The sequence below is a fragment of the Amphibalanus amphitrite genome, unplaced genomic scaffold, assembly GCF_019059575.1.
Source record: "Amphibalanus amphitrite isolate SeventyFive unplaced genomic scaffold, NRLGWU_Aamphi_draft 001380F_arrow, whole genome shotgun sequence".
NCBI lineage: Eukaryota > Metazoa > Arthropoda > Thecostraca > Balanomorpha > Balanidae > Amphibalanus > Amphibalanus amphitrite.
The window spans coordinates 59,195-78,475 of NW_024882873.1; the positions used below are offsets into that span (position 1 = coordinate 59,195).

Consider the following 19,281-nt stretch of genomic DNA (forward strand, 5'->3'; position numbering starts at 1 on the left):
CGGCCGGGGAATGCCGTTACCGTGGTGTTCACACCGGCGCTCCGCCATATAATCTGCCCGACACGGCCCCCGCGCCACCCTAACTCAGCGACGGCGGCCGGCCGGGGCGCTGCGGAGCGCACCGTCTGCCAGCGCGCGCCGGCCTAGTCTAATTAACAGCGCCATCAGAAGCGCGATCCGCGGCGGCCGCGGCTCGTACCGCCGTGATTAGTGCAGTTGGACTTTACGCTGCAGGAGTTGGTTCTCAGAGACGCGTATTTCGGTGCTGGGTTCTTGTGGGTAGTACTAAGTATTGGGTGGCGCTGGCGGCGACTGGAAGGCGGCAGTACGGTCAGATATGTGCGGTGGCATTGTCTAGGTTTAGGTATGGCACTGCGGGTACGTTAGGGTAATGGCTGCTATCCAATGGGGCTGAATTGAAGGATGATGGCTGAGTTTCGTTTGACACTGCTTGGATATTACCAGTTTCTCAGACGTGGTATTGCACAAGCCACAAGTCATCTGTTGAAATTGTTATTTATGTAGAATGCCTTTAAGATATAATTTTCATCTGTATCTCAGGCTCATGTTACTGATCTCGTAACCCTGTTTCTGTTTCTTTTAAAAGGACCATGCAAAAGTGGCGCCGATGACCACTGTAGTCCGGGCGCCCAAAAGCCCAATTCATCATCATCATCATCACCATGTAAAAGTGTGGCCGTCAATCTGTTGCAGTGGCTCTTTGCACTTTACTCGCTATTTTACCAACCCATCCCCTTTGTTGACTGTCGTGTCTTTGTGACTCTCCAGGGAGCATGCCCCGTCCATCATCTTCATGGACGAGATCGACAGCATCGGCTCGACTCGAATCGAGTCGGGCTCCGGTGGAGACTCTGAGGTGCAGCGAACTATGCTCGAGCTGCTCAACCAGCTCGACGGCTTCGAGTCGACCAAAAACATCAAGGTGGGTGGTGCGGGGGGAGCGGACATGGCCGCAGGGCGAGCGAACTTCCCGCAACCGGCGTCACTGAGCACTGGCTGCCCAAGTGTCAGTCGCAGCTCGTCCGCAGCTGGTGCACTGAGCATGACTGTCGGCCCAAGTGTCAGTCGCAGCCCGGCACAGCATGACTAATGCCGCTCCATCCCCTGGAATTGCTCATTTACGCCGCAGCTTTTCCGACTGCCTCCTTTGAAAGTTTGGATGTGTTCGTGGGACGAATGTCACCCTCACTGACATCGGAGAGGTGTTTTTACTGAAGTTGACGCTCTGTAGTATTGCGACGCTTTGAGTTTGGCAGTTTGATCGTTTTTTGGTGACAAATGTAGTCCGCTAGCATTTCGCTGTCGGAGGTGAAAAAGCTACTGCTCTGCCGCTTGGCACAGCCGTTTGTATCTGAGATCTTTTCCCAGCCTTTCCATTACCAGTGAGGCTTCGAGCTGACACACTCGTTTGGAATCCTGATCCCACCGATTCTGTGGAAACCAGCCGGTCTCAGTGCTGTCGGTGGCAGCCGTCGCCGCGCAGGTGGGGCGTTTCCTGTCGCCCCCAGCCGAGCGGTGCCGAGTGCCAGCGCGCCCCACTGACACTCATCAGGAGCCGGGCGACCAGGAATGTTCTGATTGGTCCGCGCGCCGCCGGCGGCCGGGCGCCTCGCGGCGCTCCCCGGCTCTGAGCGGAATCCAGGACCTCCCGGGCGCGCTGCCTCTGTTATTGGCTCTGTGCGCGTCCGGCCGTGGCTTCTGATTTGACCGGAGCTCGGAAGCCGCTCGTAAACAGGATGAAAAGCACAGAGCGCACATAAACATCGCTGTTGTTAGCAGAAAACTTTGTACCCCCGGCGGGCTGTTACCGGTTCTTTCTCCGAGCTTCAACAACTCCGAACTTTGTCGTTAAAAATGTCGCATTGTGGCACCACCTTGGTCACTATTCATAGGCGTAGGAACGTTTTCGAAAGTGGGGGGGCCAGGGTCCCAGAGGTCCAAAACCTAACCTACCCCCAAAATCCGATTTCTCCTCGGATTTCGGCCACTTTGTTTTCGCAAACATGCTCAGAGGTAAAAAAAAAAATCGAGACAAAAAAAGAAAAAAAATTGGTTGAAATTTCAGGGAGTCTCCCGTCCATAAGCTCAAACTGATGGACGCGTTCCCCTGACCTCCGCAGCCGTTGGCACCCTTGCAAATTCCAGAGGCATCCAGCAACTTTTTCATTACGAGCAAGCGTGAAACGTGCAAAGCGAGTCTTTTCAATATACCTATAAAAAGCAGCATGAACGGCCCAGCTAGGCTCAGCCAGGCCTATAACGTTTTTAAGAGGTTTTATATCAGCGACCACTGCAACTGGGCTGATTGACTATCACTTATCAGAGGCCGGTGTGGGATTTTTAGACGGTCTGGGCCTTCAGAGGCCAGTTTAACCCTCCACGGCCCGGTCCTATAGGTTTTCTACATACGCGCTGGCCGAAGGGGCGGGCCGGCGGGTACGACCCCCTCGCCGTTTCGCCCCAGGTGGAGCTAGCGCGTCGCGGTAAAACGAGCGTGTGCGCCGTTACGGGACGCAGAGATCGATACCCGATTTTATGGTCCTAGGTCAACCGGTGACCTCTGACACCGTTCCGTGCTTCTATCCTCAGGATACTGAAATCCTTCTCCTCCACACCGCAACCCCCTCCGGGCTGGACAGGCAACTTTATCTCATGCGGGCTGCTCCCTTGGAGCGGCACCGCTGCTCCCGAGGGAGCGCACCCCGTAGCCGGGTGCAGTGAGTGCCTTGGGGCTGGGTGGCCTGTCCTCTGGACGGGCTCAGCCCCGGCGACTCACTAGGGTGCCTGCCCAGACCAATGTCTCCCCCTATATCATATCATCCTTCCGGCTCTGAAATGGTCTCATTGGACCGAAAGGGCCTAACCCAACAAAACAAACAAAAACCGGTGAACTCTGAGGTCAGGTCAAGTGCCTCAAGGCACGGTTCCGTTTTTGGTGAATAACTTCGCAAAAAAATGGCCGCAGAGCCGCGATTTTGCCAGCATCGTGTTCGCCTCTCTCAGGCGCGTCGAATGATATACTTTTTGTTTGGGTGAGGTAAACTTAGGGTGTTGACCTCGGGTCACGGTCAGGTCGGCGTCCCCAGGTCACGAAATTGGTCGAAGGAGGTCATGTCGCATATCATTCGATTCGGCAGGTCTTCTTGAGTCCATAGGTGGCTTTCCCGACTCGCTAGCTCAATTTGATCGGTACCTAGTTATTGACGAAAAACTAATAAGACCCTTATAACTTCATAAATGACGTCGCGCAAGGTCAACATTGCAAAAGTGACGCATCGAACCTTGCAAGGAGTGCATGAAATCACGATTCGGTGTGCTTGAGATAGTTGGAGATCGATCATTCCCGGCGCCAGAAAAAGTTTTCAGTTTATCCCCATTGACTTATACCTAATGGTGAGGTCACGAAAATGACCTGACCTCATATGAACTTTAGGAAAAATCCGAGATATACATTATACAAGTTGAAAGACTCCTATTGGATACTAGGTCCTCCAAGGTTCATTTCCCTGTGAAATCTCCTCTGGCAGTGAGGGCGTTGCGAAGTTGCGACATCTGAAGACCGTGCAGAGGTTCACTTATGACCACATGGGTCAGTGACCTGATCTGACCCGAAAATGCGGTTGGTGTCAAAAGATCCCGTTTGATTCAAAGGTCAGGTATGCCAAGCTTCAGCTCTCTATCGCCGGCGCGTTCGGAGCTATCGCGAAAAAAAAAACTATGGAGGGGCGGCACCCCCCCCCCCCCCCGGCTGGCGAGGGTTAAGGCCCTCAGAGACCAGTACAGGGCCTGCAAAGGGCAGGATGAGACCTTAAGATGCCGACTTGGGCCATCAGAGGCTAATGTGGGTCCTTACAGGCCAGTATGGGCCCTCAGAGGTCAGTGTGGGACCCTAAAATGCCGGCATGGGCCGGTGTTGGACCCCAGAGGCCAGCAGAAGACCCTCAAAAACCAAGATGGGCCTCAGAGGCCAGCATCGGGTCTTCAGAATCCAGTGCAAGGCCCTCAGAGACTAATGCGTGTCCTTACAGGCCAGCATGGGCCCTTAGAGGTCAGTGTGGGGCCGTAACAGACCGGCATGGGAGGGACTTGGAACCTAGAGACCAGCGGAGGGCCCTCATAGGCCAAGGTGGGCCCTCAGAGGCCGATGCGGACCGTTGGAGACCGGCATCGGATCTCCGGAATCCAGTGCGGGGCCCTTAGAGGTCAATGTGGGACCCTAAAATACCGGCATGGGCCGGTGTTGGAACCCAGAGACCAGCAGAAGGCCCTCAAAAACCAAGATGGGCCTCAGAGGCCGGCATCAGGTCTTCAGAATCCCGTGCAAGGCCTCATAGGCTAATGTGGGTCCTTACAGGTCAGCATGGGCCCTTAGAGGTCAGTGTGGGGCCCTAAAAGACCGGCATGGGCCGGCGTTGGACCCCTCAGGCCAAGGTGGACCCTCAGAGGCCGATGCGGACCCTTAGAGGCCGGCATCGGGTCTTCAGAATTCAGTGCGGGGCCCTCAAAGGCACCTAAAGGCACCCCAGAGACAGAAATGAGGCCACCAGAGGCCGGTGTGAGGCCCTCAGACGCCGGCTGGGCCCTTGAGGCCGGTTTAGGGGCCCTCAAATGAGGTCAATGTGGGTTCTCAGCGGTCAATGTGGGCGCTTGACCGCCACTGAAGGGCCCTCCGAGATCAGTGTAGGACCCTCAAAGACTGGTTTGGGAGCTGTTAATAGCTAGCGTGGGATTCTTGAGTCTCGTGACAATCGAATAAGGGCCAGAGCCCCATACGCCCATGGGGGCCCATTGGTTGTTTGGGGGGGGGCCAAATGATATGATGGCCCCCTGATTAGCCTTTGGAGGGGGGAAGGGCATGGCCCTGATCCCCCTCTGCGACCGTCACTGCACTGAAAGTGGAAGGGGGAGGGGCAGAAACAGACATTGCTGGCCCCCAGCCTGTTTGAAACGAGGCTGAGGCACGGTCACCCTGGCCCCCAGCTAGTACGTCTTTGACGAACTATGCCGACCCCAAGCAGATAAGGTCAAGCGTTGGTCGTTTGTATACGCATTCTCCTGCACCGTGCTAGTATTGTCTTAGTATTGCCTATACCTTTTTAGTGCTCGCTGTCCCGCGCCTCGTATTCAACAAAATGCTGTCACCAGGACTCACAGTCTTGTCTCTGATATGGTTTCCTTCATTGAGTGAAGGAAATTGCGGTCAATAACGCTGTAGAAACAAAAAGGAATCCTCATTAAAGGGCAAGCTGAATAGTTGTCAAGTTACCGGGTGGTAGGTTAGGTACAGACAGACACTTAAGTCAGCAAAAAGTGGGGGGGCCAGTTAACATTGCTGGCCCCCCCACCTCCGAAAGTGGGGGGGCCATGGCCCCCCCCGGCCCCCCCTGTTCCTACGCCTATGTCACTATTGCTGTTCACGGAATGACCTTAGCATTTGGTGTGTGTTTTAGCTGCAACAAGGCAGCAAACACAGTTTGTGTATTCCAGCGATGTTTTACAACTGTTCAATGGTCAATACTTCATAACGTTAGACGCTTGTCAGTATATTTACCCACAGGCCTGCTACTTCAGCCACGGTTAGGCCGCTGTGCTCGGATAGGACTGCTGCGACTGGGTCCTAACGTTTTCCGGTATCAGCAATTTTCACCACATAAAATGAAATCATACTTCATTTATCACACTTCAGTAGGTCGTTCGGATGCCCAAGACCGTGTGAAGCGCTATGGAAACTGGCAGTACATCTCTCGTTTCGGCTCCGGCGGGGCGACCATGGCCGACCGTCGTCTGTTCGTTATCGGCTCGCGTTGTGTGTATTCGTTGCTGATTGGGCTATACGGCCGCAAAAAACAGCGCCGGATACTGGGCCAATCAGCAGCCAATGAAAACGCCCGCCCGTCGCTCGTCCAATCAGTGGACATTGATGCTAATGTCCGACTCCTCTCACGGCTGATGGATGTCGGCAGCTTAGCTCGCCATCGTCAGGCTATCACGGCCATTTCTTCGTCAGACTTTTACACAGGCAGAAATTATCAGGCCAGGGAATAGTGAAACATGCGCCCTATGTATTCATATCACAGATGCGTCTTGTTTATTTTAGGGTACTGGGCGCACTAGGGTAAGACGTAATATTGACTGTACTGATTGCGAGCACCGAATGAGTGCTAGCCGGATATTGCGCAAGAGCCGCCTGTATAGTCAACTTTTAGAGTAGCTTCCAGACCATCGCCTGAGACCATTTCGGCCGCATGATGGCTAGTTCATTAGCCAATGGGAAAACTTTTGACTCATACGTTATGAGGCAATCTTTCTGAGCCGTCATTTGAGTGAAACCCACGTCAGGTTAAAGCATTCTTTAAGAGGTGGGATCCATCAATCACTTAGTCGCTCATGCAAATCTGAAACCTTCTCGGTGCAACCGTGATAAGGTTATGATGCCGTCTGGAGCCTCGGAGAACGGGTATTTCTCAATAGGCCGATAAAGGTGTTATTGCGAGGCCAAAGGCTGTTGAAATTTTGACGAGCCCAGCATTCCCTCAAGTGCTCTTGTGTGGAGCTGAGGCTCGAGTCTGAAGAAGCCACCATTGTGCGCTGTGTGATATTCAGCTGCTTACAAGGTGTACTCACTTACACATTAGCTAATACACAAACACGCAAAGCCAGAGGTCAAATCGATGCAGTGTTTGTGACGGTCGTTTGCCTCTCTGTGGAAAGAGACTGACAGATTGACAGTGTTTACAGAAGCTGGCAGTTGTTGGCAGTTGTTTTGAGAAGACTTCCAACTCGTGTACGGAGGCTGTCTTTCTGTGCACGGCCAGTAGGTGTATGGAACTGCCAGCCTTTGTCTAGACTCAGTATGTGTACCAGTCAGTCTGTGTACCCGAACTGTCAGAGCGGAATCTGCCACTGAGTACACACTCTGCCAAGTCTTTCTGTGCTTTCAGTCCGTCTGTGTGCAGCAGCTTTTCTCGCTGGCGCCAGGCCTCTGCCCTCGGTGGCTCGTTTGGGTCCTAATTGGCTGCTGGCCGAGGCGAGCTGCGTTATATAGTGTCCGTGCTCCCTGGGGAATCGGGGCTGCTGCGCCAGCGCTCCGGCTGACACTCCGGAGAGACTGGCTGCCTTAGAGGCTCTCTCCGGTCTTATACTGGTGTTCTCCAGTATTTACTGGGACCTACTGACCATCTAAATCAGCTTACTTTGCTACAGGATTCAATCAACCACGTTACACATTCACTTCCAGCGGTTTCAAAGCTCCTGTGTTTGTTACGGTTGTTTCACCCGCCTACATTACGTTTTTGTCACCGATTTGCGTCGCTCCTGTATTTTACGCATTTGTGACTGCATCAAAGTTCGTGTTTTTGTTAGGGTTTCTTCACTGATAATATGTTTGTTATAGTCCTAGGTACCTGTCGTGGTTGTTACGGCTGTTTCGGTGGTGTTTGTTACGGCTCTTTCTGTGGTGTTTGTTACGATTCAATCTGTGGTGCTTGTTACGGCCCCATATGTCGTGTTTGTCACACCTGCCCTGTCGTGTTTGTTGCGTCTCGATCGTCGGTGTGCGGCAGGACCAGTCGATCGACTGAGATCCGGTTTCCGTCGCTGCAGAACCAATTAGAGGCACCGCTCGTCGGTCGGTGCAGTGACGGCGACTTTCTGCGCGCGCCCGGCCCCCGACGCCGCCTAATTGGGTCCGCGCGGCCGCTCTGTGATCCCTACTGAGCACCTGGACGGCCATGTAACGATCGGCTCCGGCCTGTATCCGTCTATATTCCTTTTGAGACGACATACTGAGTAGTGGCCGCTGAAGGCCGCGCTCGGACGCGGTCGGTCGGATGTCGCGCGGTGCCGGACGGAGTCGATGGACGCGTTGCCTTGGTGACGGCTGTTTGGAAACGGCGGATGAAGAGCCTGGAGAGTGTGACGCGCAGAGTCGGCTCCCTGCTCTGCTCCGCTCCCTGCTCTGCCCCACTCTGTTTCGTCCTCTGATAATCTGCTCCCTCAGGCTTACTCTGATGGAGATTTCCTGTCCGCCTGTCGATCTGTTGAGTGTTGCTCTGTCTGTATGTCTCTCTGGCCGGCTGGCTGGCTCTTTCCCAATATATGTCCTCCTCTTCCCCTTACTTTTATTGTGCTCGTTTTATCTCCTCTCTCTTGTCCTCCCTCCTCTCTCCTCTCCTCTCCTCTCCTCTCCTCTCCTCTCCTCTCCTCTCCTCTCCTCTCCTCTCCTCTCCTCTCCTCTCCTCTCCTCTCCTCTCCTCTCCCCTCCCTCCCCTCCCTCCCCTCCCCTCCCTCCCCTCCCTCTCTCTCCCTCTCCCTCTCCCTCTCCCTCTCCCTCTCCCTCTCCCTCTCCCTCTCCCTCTCCCTCTCCCTCTCCCTCTCCCTCTCCCCCCCCTCTCTCTCTCTCTCTCTCTCTCTCTCTCTCTCTCTCCCTGATGCGATGAGCCTTCATATCCCTCTGCCTCGCGGCCCGAATCAGTTCGGTCCTCTGCTTCCATTTGTCAGTTCTGCGATGCGTGCTATCAGCCTGCCCAGAGCCGCTGGCTGTCTGTTAGATGTTAACCTGTTTGTGAAGTCGGGCCGCACAGCTCAGCTGTGGTTGAGGGCGCGTGGTATCATCTTAGTGTGATAACCCGACTGGAATGGGTCAATGGTTATCCGCTCGGGACAGGCTGGTGACTTCTTTCTTAGCGTATTTGTCTGCTCAGCGGGGAATTACCTCCCTCATTTTCCCCCTGGACAGAGGCTACCGCTATGAAAGCTATTCAGTCTCATGGCTCTGCTACAGCTACGACAATGTCAACCGCACTGATGACTGTTGACTTACCGTGTTGAGGTATGCAAACGACCCGCCTTGAAGGTCCGTGTCATGCAAACTCGTTAAGAAGGCTGGTGTCCCACGTCAGGCACATTTCTGATGTGCTTGAATCGTTTGTGTTGGTGACATCACCTCTTGCGACAGTCTGTCTGCATTCCCCGTAACGAATCTATTTGAGGTCTTGTGTTGATCCCGCCTCCGCCGTGTCAACCTCGGTAACAAACCCTATCTCAGATGAACCCTCCCCGTCTCTCTTCGTGTCCGTCTCCACGTCAACCGGGTCAAGCCCCCGTCCCCCTCCGTGCTACACCCGGTCAATTCTTTCGTTTCTTTCCCACCGTAAACCCCCTGATTGCCAATCGCCTTTCCCATGTCACGTTGTCTCGTGTTTCCCCGTGTCAACCCCCGGTCACCTCCCACTCCACCTCTCCTCCCGTCATCCCCCCGGTGACTCCCCGCCCCCCTTCGTAACCCCCCTCTCCAGTACACCCCCCCCCCCCCCGTGTCGCCGCCTCCGTGGCGCGGTCGGTCCTGCCGTGTAATCAGGGCGCCCATCGTCCGGCCGCCGGACGCAGGCTACCATTGATTGACCGGACCGACAGCCGCCGCTCGGGCGTCGGCCTAGAGACGCCACTAGCCGCCCCCGACGGTGGGGGTGGGGGGGGGGGTGGGGGGGGGACGGGGTGGGATTGGTTGAAGTGGGGAACGGTTTGGTGGGAATGGGTGGGATGGGATGGGCGTGGTAAGCTTGGGTGGGTGTGGTGGGATGGAGGTGGGACAGGGTTGGTTGAGGTGGGATCAGTGTGGGGATGAGATCAGATGGTCTTGGATGGGGTTGGATGGAAATAGAAATAGACTGACTTGTGAAATGGGGTGGGGTTAGGCTTGGCCTGTGATATGGGCAGCGTGAGCGCCGACTGGCTGGATGCGTTCGGAATAGCAGGAATTGGTGGGACGTCTGGTCGTGATTGGATGAAGGTGGGTGTGGTTTGTTGGGGTAGACAGGGGCGTGGCCTGTGGGGGACTGGGGACGTGATGGGTTGGAACTGGACGCGGCAGGATCCATACATCTGATAATTGAAAGACTGAGCATGACTGTCCGGAGACGTCGCCAAATTGAATTAGCCAGGCTGCAAGTTGGTCAAAGGCTCGTCAAAGACCGTTCCGAGGCCGATCATTTCGATTTGAGCTCAATCTGAGGCCAAAGAGTTAAATCAGTTCCGTTTAGTGGTCGGTCCACAAAGTTACACAGCTCCACCAAGAGGTCGATCAGTTCAGATTTCAGATAGATATCAGTCAGATGCCGCTCAGTTCGGCTGTAGGTCAGCCAGAATTCAGTCAGAGTTCAGTCAGATGCCGGGTAGACGGCTAGAGGTCAGTCAGAAGCCTCTCAGTTTGACCACAGGTCACTCAGAGGTCATTCAGAGATCATTCAGAGGTCAGTCAGATACCTCTCTCGGGCCGGGGGTCAGTTGGAGGCGGCCATTTGGTCCGCTATCGATCGGCCCCTCGATGACGGCTGTGGGGAAACGAACCGTGCCGGATTAAATGACGCCGAATCAGGCCGGCGACTGATCAAACGGACCAGACAGCGGCCGGCCGGCCGGCTCGGGTCGGCCTACTGCTCGATGGGCGCGGCGGCCGGCCGGCCGGTCCGCGTCGGCCCACTGCTCGATGAGCGCCGCTGTGAACGGCGCGGCGGCCAGCTCACGGTTCGTCGGAAGGTCATCTCAGGCTCAAAAGAAACGGTATATAACATTCGAAAGCTGACGGTGAGCTGAATCCAAAAATGTAATTTTTATCAAAATCGATCGATGGCCTTTTTTGAAAATTGCGTTTTTGTAAAAACTTAATAATCTATTATTCAACGGGCTGTCCCGGACATTCTTGAAAACATAAACATGTATTTTTGAGTTCCAGTGAAAGCTGAACGCCAAAAGAACAATATTTAGCGAAGCAATATTTCCAAACATTAACCCATTAGCGCTCGGCGGATCAAAAATGGACGGTGTCTTTGAAAGGTGCCACGGTTGACTGGTTTCGTCGGAGGGGTCTGTCAATCCCTGGTGATTGATGAGAAGGGTTATCTGTAGATGGTTATCTGGAAACTGATGACCACAACCCATAGAACTTTATTTGGTGGGGTCCTAAAGTTAGCGATTTCTTGATATTACGACAGAAATGCAGTGAAACGGCTGCATTTCGGCATTGTTCTAAGTAATGAGACAGCAAGCATATATTATGTTGAGGAAGGTCCACTTTTGCTAAATCCGTTGGCGATAACCGGCTCACTACGCCCCGACGGTGCGTGGCGCGCGCGAAATTTTGAGCGACCAATTTGGACTCACCGGTCCTGAGGTCAGGCCCTCGCGCAGCTGGTGGCGGGCGCGGGGATTCCCGGATAGCGGCGGCTAATGACAGGGGAGGGTACGCCGGTCAGTTTGTCGCGAGAGGGCAGATAGTGCGAATGTGTCATATTTGAGCTCGTAGTCTTCGACCAGTGGAACCAAAACAATCACCATGCCGCGGCAGCGGTATTTGACTCTACAGGAAGCCGTAGATATGGTGATGAACGATCTCGATTCTGTCGATGGTGATATCGATGTGGTGAGCATTCCGCCGGACGACAGTGACGAGGATGAAGGCAATGACGAATGCACCGGTGTCGCCGAGGTGGCAGACGTGCCTGGCGAAGTGGAAGTTCATTTCCAAACACCGCCAACTGAAGGCAACACGCCTCCGCCGAAGAAAAAACGACGCACGGATCAAGGCGCTCCCACCTGGCGTAAACAGCACCCGGAATACACTGGCTGGCAGGAGCCTTCTAACGGACCGGAAGAAGCTCGGGAGAAGATCGCCAGCGAGCTGAGTGGGAGTACGGCTGTGGATATTTTTGAGAAAATCTTCACACCCGAAGTGTTCCATCTCATCCAGCTGGAAACCCTTCGGTACGCGAGAGATGTAAAAAACGACCAGCTCTTCTCTCTGTCCGACCATGAGCTGAAGGCGTTCATCGGAATATTGCTCTATTCCGGCTACAACCCGCTCCCCAGCGAGCGAATGTACTGGTCGAAGGACGACGACCTCGCCCGTCCTATCGTCCGGCAAGCGATGACGAGATCGGATTACCTGAAAATCAAGTCCTACTTTCACGTCCAGGACAACAATAAACAGCACTGAGACAAAAGACCGTGGCTTCAAGGTGCGTCCGCTTCTGGATATGATCAACAAGTCCTTCCAGCAGTTTGGTATTTTTCAGTCCAAGCTAGCCGTTGACGAGATGATTGTGAGGTACTACGGTCACAACAGCTTGAAGCAGTTCATACGAGGAAAGCCGATTCGTTTCGGCTACAAGCTCTGGGCGGTTTGTGGCAGTGACGGATACTGCTATAAATTCGACCTGTACTGTGGAAAGGAAGAGCGTCCTGAGCTGCGTGACCAGCCGCTGGGCACGAGAGTGGTGATGGACATGCTGAGCGTGGTGTCGGATCCTGGTGGTCATGAGGTGTTTTTTGACAACCTTTTCACCTCCAGAAGCCTCCTCGCGCAGCTGAAGGACCGCGGAGTACGCGCGACGGGCACAGTGAGGGAAAATAGACTGGACAAATGTCCCGTGACCGAGAGGAAGGAGATGGCAAAGTCACGGCGTGGCAGCTACGAACAGAGGTTCGACAGGACGTCAGAGGTGCTGCTGGTCAGGTGGCACGACAACAAGGTCGTCAACGTCATGACGAACTACGACGCAGCCGACCCGCCCACCTCCACTACCCGGTACGACAGGACAGCCAAAAAGCGCCTCCCGATACCGCAGCCCAAGGTGCTGAAGACGTACAACACAGGGATGGGCGGAGTCGACCTGCACGACCAGCTTCTGGGTGCGTATGAAGTGGCGATCCGCGGAAAAAAATGGTATTGGTGTCTCATCACCAGGATGCTGGACATGGCCGTGGTCAACAGCCATATCCTGCATAAGACCGCGGCAACCGGTGACCAGCTGTCACTCATCAACTTCCGTCGTGAGATCGCCACAACGTACCTGAAGGCGGCAGCCTGCGAGAGAGACGCGGCCCGGCCGCTGCCGTCACACATCCCGGCCAGCCTCCGGTATGCCGGAGTCGGGCACATGCTGGCACCGTTGAACGCCCGCCGTCGCTGCCAGCTAGAGAGCTGCAAGCTGCGCTCGACGAAGCGCTGTATCAAGTGTGACGTGGCCATCTGCTTCAAGTGCTTTGCGGTGTACCATGGTCTGTCGCCGTGAGTGTACACTGTACAGTGGTATGAGGTGCAAACGTGCAATGCGAATTCGACTGAATTATCTTCGTTTATACCGCGATGTCGAGTGAGAAAGTGTGCGATGAAAAATGACAGCTTGTGTTGAGACAGACGGTGAAAATTTGATCGCATTGTCATTATCATCTTATTGAAGCATTACTGCCGTATACCTACTATATGAGGAGTAAATGATGTGTTCTCATCGTTCTACACTCCACAGTTCCCATCATGTTGTAATTATGCATAGGTAGGGTAAGGTGCCTAATTAGCGACCCCCTTAATTTGAACCTTCATTGCTCACGCTCTGTGGGTGCCACTGTATTACTGGCTTGATTTTCGGAGAGATCGTTCATTTTTCTATTAAAATATAGTCATTTTCTGCCCCAATATTCACTAACGTATTTGTAGTGAGCATTTTGGCAAACCATTGCAAAAAACGCTAATAGGGAACTCTTCCCGATTAGCGACCGGGGAGGGTCGCTAATAAGTCTATGTGTTTCCCCATATTAAAAATGGCAAAAAATGCAACGCCTGAAAATATGAAATATGATCTCAAAAAGGTAACCTATACGCAAAGCACTCAATCACTCGAACAGGAACGTTTATCCAACACATTTACGTAAGTAAAAACTGATCACGTGATGCACCGAAGGCGAAAAGAAGGCGGAAACCCAAATTTTGCGGGCTATCTCGTATGATATTCGAGGTCCGCGCTGAATTCGGCACCTCTGCAGTCGGTGACGACATTTGACATCCCTGCCACACATTGCAAGCTTCAGCAACACCTCATTTTCATTTCTCACTTTTCCCCTTTATTTTCCTTCTTGAGCTATTTGCGACCATGTCAGGCGCAAATAGGAAATATGAGTTGCGACAGATTTTTAACCGCCATGCTGTGCACAGTTAAGCAATTCACTAAGGGAAAACGGCAATCAATTGAAAAAGGAATGTCGATTCAGAATAAAAAAGGTGCATCATCCTACTGTGCATCGCTTTTCGTCAGAGAGAGCCCAAACACACACGTTTTGGATAAGAAACTCGTCATTTTTATTTAAACTCACCTGAAACGTCCTACCAGAAACATCGACAACCGCAAAATAATTTAATTTGATAACCAAAGTATGGCTGATCTTTTGATGATGTTTTTACCCCGTTTTCTCCTGCCAGTTTTTCTGTAAGGAGGTAGGTCGCAAATCGGAAAGGGTCGCTAATTAGGCACCTTACCCTACGTCCCTAGGTTTTGTGTTTTGCGGCATTACATGACGCAGGTCGCCGTTTGAAAGGCCCGTCGATCTCGTTTGCGTGAAACACTGTAGTCACGAAATACATTATTTCCTTGGAATGTCAGGCTGTCTCGAACCTCCGGAAAATAAGCCGATATTGGATGAGTGCCGGGGGAGGGAAGGACTGGGAGGAGGCGGCCATGCTGCGGGTGGGGAGAGTGGCCGGCCGATCGGCGCGGGGCGGGGCGGACCCCGCGCCGGCCGCGGAGGCGGCGCGGCGGCTGGGAGCGGGCGCCCGGTGGCTCATTTTGGGTCGGTATCGTATCTCAAAAAGTTTTTGGAATTTTGGTCCAATTTTTTCAGGGCTTGTTAATCGCCCGAATTCAACATCAAATCCAAAAAATCATTATTATTGAATACTTGTTTCTATGCTCGGGCGTTAATGGGTTAATATGCGTCTCTCACAGCCGATAACAAGGCGCAAGCACACAGCTCAGTGTCACGATGGACCAAAGTCAGCCACACAGAAGCGTGAAATGACCCTTATCGACTCTCAGACCCGGCGCTCTCGGCCCGCCTGACCGGCCACGGAAAGAACATTCGGCTCTCGTTCTACTAAACAAATGTCATATTTGTCAGTTTAACTGTCCATATCGCTATTAAAGTTATTCAGGATACCTGTGAAGAAAAATCATTGTTCTGCTTGATTTACAACATGCTTTAATTTACATTTTTCTTTTACATGTTTTGTTCCATCCAGCTGCGATCAGTGCCCGCGCAGGGGAAGTGAGCGGGGTTTCACTGTCAGAGGCTGTACTGGTGACAGCTGCTCGGCCGTGCGACCGGTCAAAGGTTACCCTGCCCCGCCGGGCGCTACCCCCACTCCACCCGAGCTGAGGCCGGTGCAGCCTCTGACATTTCAGCGCGGCCAATTTTCCTTATATGGGCATGATGCCAAGCTCGATTGAGAAAAGTAGACATGAACAAATGAAAATTAATGCATGATGTGAAGATGACAGAACAATGAGTTTTCTTCACAGGTATCCTGAATAACTTTAATAGCGATGTGGAAAGTTTAACTGACAAATATGACATTTGTTTAGTAGAACGAGAGCCGAACGCTCTTTCCGTGGCCGGTCAGGCGGGCCGAGAGCGCCGGGTCTGAGAGTCGATAAGGGCCATTTCACGCTTCTGTGTGGCTGACTTTGGTCCATCGTGACACTGAGCTGTGTGATTGCGCCTTATTGTCGGCTGTGGGAGACGCATATTAATGTTTGGAAATATTGCTTCGCTAAATATTGTTCTTTTGGCGTTCAGCTTTCACTGGAACTTAAAAAATACATGTTTATGTTTTCAAGAATGTCTGGGACAGCCCGTTAAATAAAATATTATTAAGTTTTTACAAAAACGCAATTTTCAAAAAAGGCCATCGATCGATTTGGATAAAAATTACATTTTTGGATTCAGCTCACCGTCAGCTTTCGAATGATATATATCGTTTCTTTTGAGCCTGAGATGACCTTCCGACGAACCGTGCCAGCCAGCGCTCAGGCTACCCACAAAACGTCAGTGGTGATAGACAACGCCTAGTCATTTTCTTGCCGCTATTCACACTGGATCATCTTGCATACGATTTGTGATGGTTGCAGGCTTTGTTTCCTTGTCTCCTTTTTACGGGATATTTACCTCAATACCTTTTTTACATCGCTGCGAACACATTCTTCACTGACTAACTTAGTTGAAAAGGGCACATAATGGTATCACTAGGTCGACCCGTCCCTATATCTACCCAGCGAACAAGTACCGGCCGTACCCTCAATACCCCGCGGGGTCGCACCTTGCCAGCCCCCTGCTCTGCGGTCGTCTGGGCCACTTGGGGCCCATTGCCGGTCGAACGGTGCAGCTGTGACCGTCGTCAGCTGGTACCGACCGCCGAGAGTCCCCTGAGGTCGGACCTCGTCAATGGAGTGTTGTCAGGGCCGACTGCTGTCAACAGAGTGGCGATGGCCGGTCAATTGTTTGTTGTTTGAGGCCAGTCTGTCGCAGGTTTATTGTCTGCGGCTCATCGATATATTGTCTGGGGCTAGTTTATTGGTCTGAGGTTGTGTTACCGGTTTATTATGTGGACCACTCATAGTCAAGCGTAAACAGTGATACCTCTGAGAAGTACCGGCGTGCTGTCTGAGGCTGGCAAATCATCGACGTCCCCTGCCACTGGAATTTGATCTGTGACGGACTACTGTTACCAGTGTATTATAATCTGGGACGGCTACTGTCACAGGTATACACATAATGTGTCAGGCCGCTATTACTGACATATTACCTGGATCGGACTATTGTTACGGACTACTGATATATGAGGCACAATACTGTTCCCGATGTATTGCTAAGATACGGGAGCGACGTTTGTCGCTGCTGTATCGTTTTGGCCGCTCTTTGCCACGGTACATTGCCTGGACAGCCCTCCTACACCGTGTCTTGCCGAGAACGGACCACCATAGTCGGTATATTGTCCCATAACGGGCTATTTTAACCGGTATATTGCCTTGGGTCGGCATTTTCTCACCGGAATATTGGCTTGGTGTATTGTTTGGACCAGTTGATTGGGCCGGCATTTTGTCTGAACTTTGACAAGGGTACCTATTTTCTGGTGCCGATATCAGAGCCGGTACGAGACTGCTTGTACGAGAATACGAGGACGCCCACATGTGGCCCTGTGACTTCTGTGTAGTTCTGGTTGACCTGATGTGACTTCGTCTTCTCCAGTATGATCCTATGTGATCCTGTATGACCTCATGCGACCCTGTGTGACCTCAGGTGACATCGTGTGACCCTTTCTCCAGGTGATCATGGCCACCAACCGTATCGACATCCTGGACTCTGCGCTGCTGCGACCGGGCCGGATTGACCGAAAGATTGAGTTCCCGCCCCCGAACGAGGAGGCGCGCCTCGACATCCTGCGCATCCACTCGCGCAAGATGAACCTCACCAGAGGCATCAACCTGCGCAAAATCGCCGAACTGATGCCCGGCGCATCGGGCGCAGAGGTCAAGGTCAGTATAGTGGGGTCGTGGTCAGTATACCGGGGTCACGGTCAGTATATCGGGGTCGCGGTCAGTATAGCAGGGTCAAGTTCGTTGAGGTTAAGGTCATCTTGATAAGTTGAAGTTCAGTAAGAGCGCTGCGTACAAAGTCAGTCAATGTTTGTGTTTCTTGAAAAGAGAGAAGTGGAATGAAATTTCGTACGTATTTGTTTCCTCTTTGTGGTCTGCAAACATTTTTTTTTGCGTTGCAGCATATCCATCAAAGACACACAATAATTAGTTCCCATCAGTCTTAGCTGGAACAAACCGGCTTATCCGTTAGCTAATTTTGCTCGGGAAGGAGTTGCAGTTCCTTAAACATGCATCCGCATCCGCTTGGAAATGAAACATGTCCACCCTCGTGCGAGTATCGTAAGGTCCAAGTATACCGTCTGTTTTTAGCGAGTCCATTCTCTTGATTTTATTCGGTTGTTACCATAGAAGTTGACGTACGCCTATGTGCGGATGCTGCTCGGTTCCTCATCTCGGATGTCTCTGCTCGAACCCCTCTGTATGTCTCTGTTGCCGTGCCGCAGGCAGAAACTTCCAAACTCGGTAACAACTTGCGTCAAAGTAAACTGATTTAATCAGGTTGCGCCGGGCGTAAGCAACTTTGCCAGTATAATGGAACCTTTTGAAAAGCCGCGCTTCTTTTGAATGGTTTCAAAGAGCACATTTCTGTAGCTTGCAATATCTTTTTATCCCTTCAATTTGATACTATACGATGTAAATTAGGTAGCTTATGTAAACTACCTCGCATCAAAAGCATTTTATATAATCGCCTGCGGAGCAAATATTGATTTATTTTGTGCCTACCATGCATTACAGTTGCGTGGTAGTTTCCTTTCCAACGTTTTATCTGCGTGATCTTTTACCTGCGTGATGTTGAAATGAGGCAAACTTTTCACCAAAAGTACTAAAAAATTGAGAAGACATGCGACTCGAGAATATGTGTAGCACTCCGTTCGGCCTACATTTCAAAATCTTCTATTTGCACATCGTTAGTTCTTCAAAAGAAGTCCTGCCCGGCGCTCGACAACATACGTGCTGGCATTGTAAATACGCCAGCCTCGCGCGACCCTTAGCGCGAGTGGAATCCTTCAGTGTTCCCCTGTTGTTGCAAAGCATTCCAATACCGGTTCAGGACAATAAGGGTGGCTGTTACCGGACGGGTGACCTCCCTTTGTGAGGCCTGGGGCGGCCGGGTCGACCGGCGCGGCCACAGGCGGCTAGGGAACCACCCGGCTGATCGCAGTCAGACGCGATATTGACTGGCGCCCACTGGGAGCAAATAAACAGCTTTGGTCGCGCTGAAAATCCAGTCCGGAGGTGAAGAAATGCCTGGCGTCTGGTTTATTGCTGCGGAGCCGGTATCGGAGTGTTGTTTAGATGGAGGTTGTTGTTGATTTGATCCAGCTTACACTGATAGTCTGGGCGGACTACCAGGTCGATAACTTCACTGATCGTCGAGCCCAGTGAAGCCGGAAGGGACGTGCTCTGACTGTCAGCTGTCGTCGGGACGTTCCCTGATCGGTGCCAGCACGGACACCACAGGGCTGCTGAAGAGAGTTCAGAATACCACGATATTGGATTTTTAGGTTAAAGGAAGACTGCCACCTTCAAAAAGTTTTCTCAGATCGGCCTATGATTTATTCCCTGGACAAAACAAAATTTTATAATTCACCTGACAAAGTATCATCACGTGAATCGCGAAAAAAATTGTCGATTATCATGCAATTATCAATCGGTTAATGTCTAGCGACAATGTTTACACATCACTAGACTTCAAGGTCATAAGATTATTACATTTTATTTGAAAAAGTAAGGTATTTTATGATTTACTAAAATATGATTTCATAAGAAATTGGCC

At 52.2% G+C, this 19,281-nt stretch overlaps 1 protein-coding gene across 2 annotated transcripts in view; it reads left to right on the forward strand.

Moving 5' to 3' along the window:
• LOC122372637 (26S proteasome regulatory subunit 8) overlaps nt 1-19,281 on the forward strand; it is a 34,533-nt gene that overhangs the window by 11,974 nt on the left and 3,278 nt on the right. For both annotated transcript variants that reach the window (XM_043350101.1, XM_043350102.1), the window contains exons 6-7: nt 790-943; nt 17,172-17,381. In XM_043350101.1, the coding sequence (XP_043206036.1) occupies nt 790-943; nt 17,172-17,381 (364 nt within the window). The remainder of the gene's footprint in view (nt 1-789; nt 944-17,171; nt 17,382-19,281) is intronic.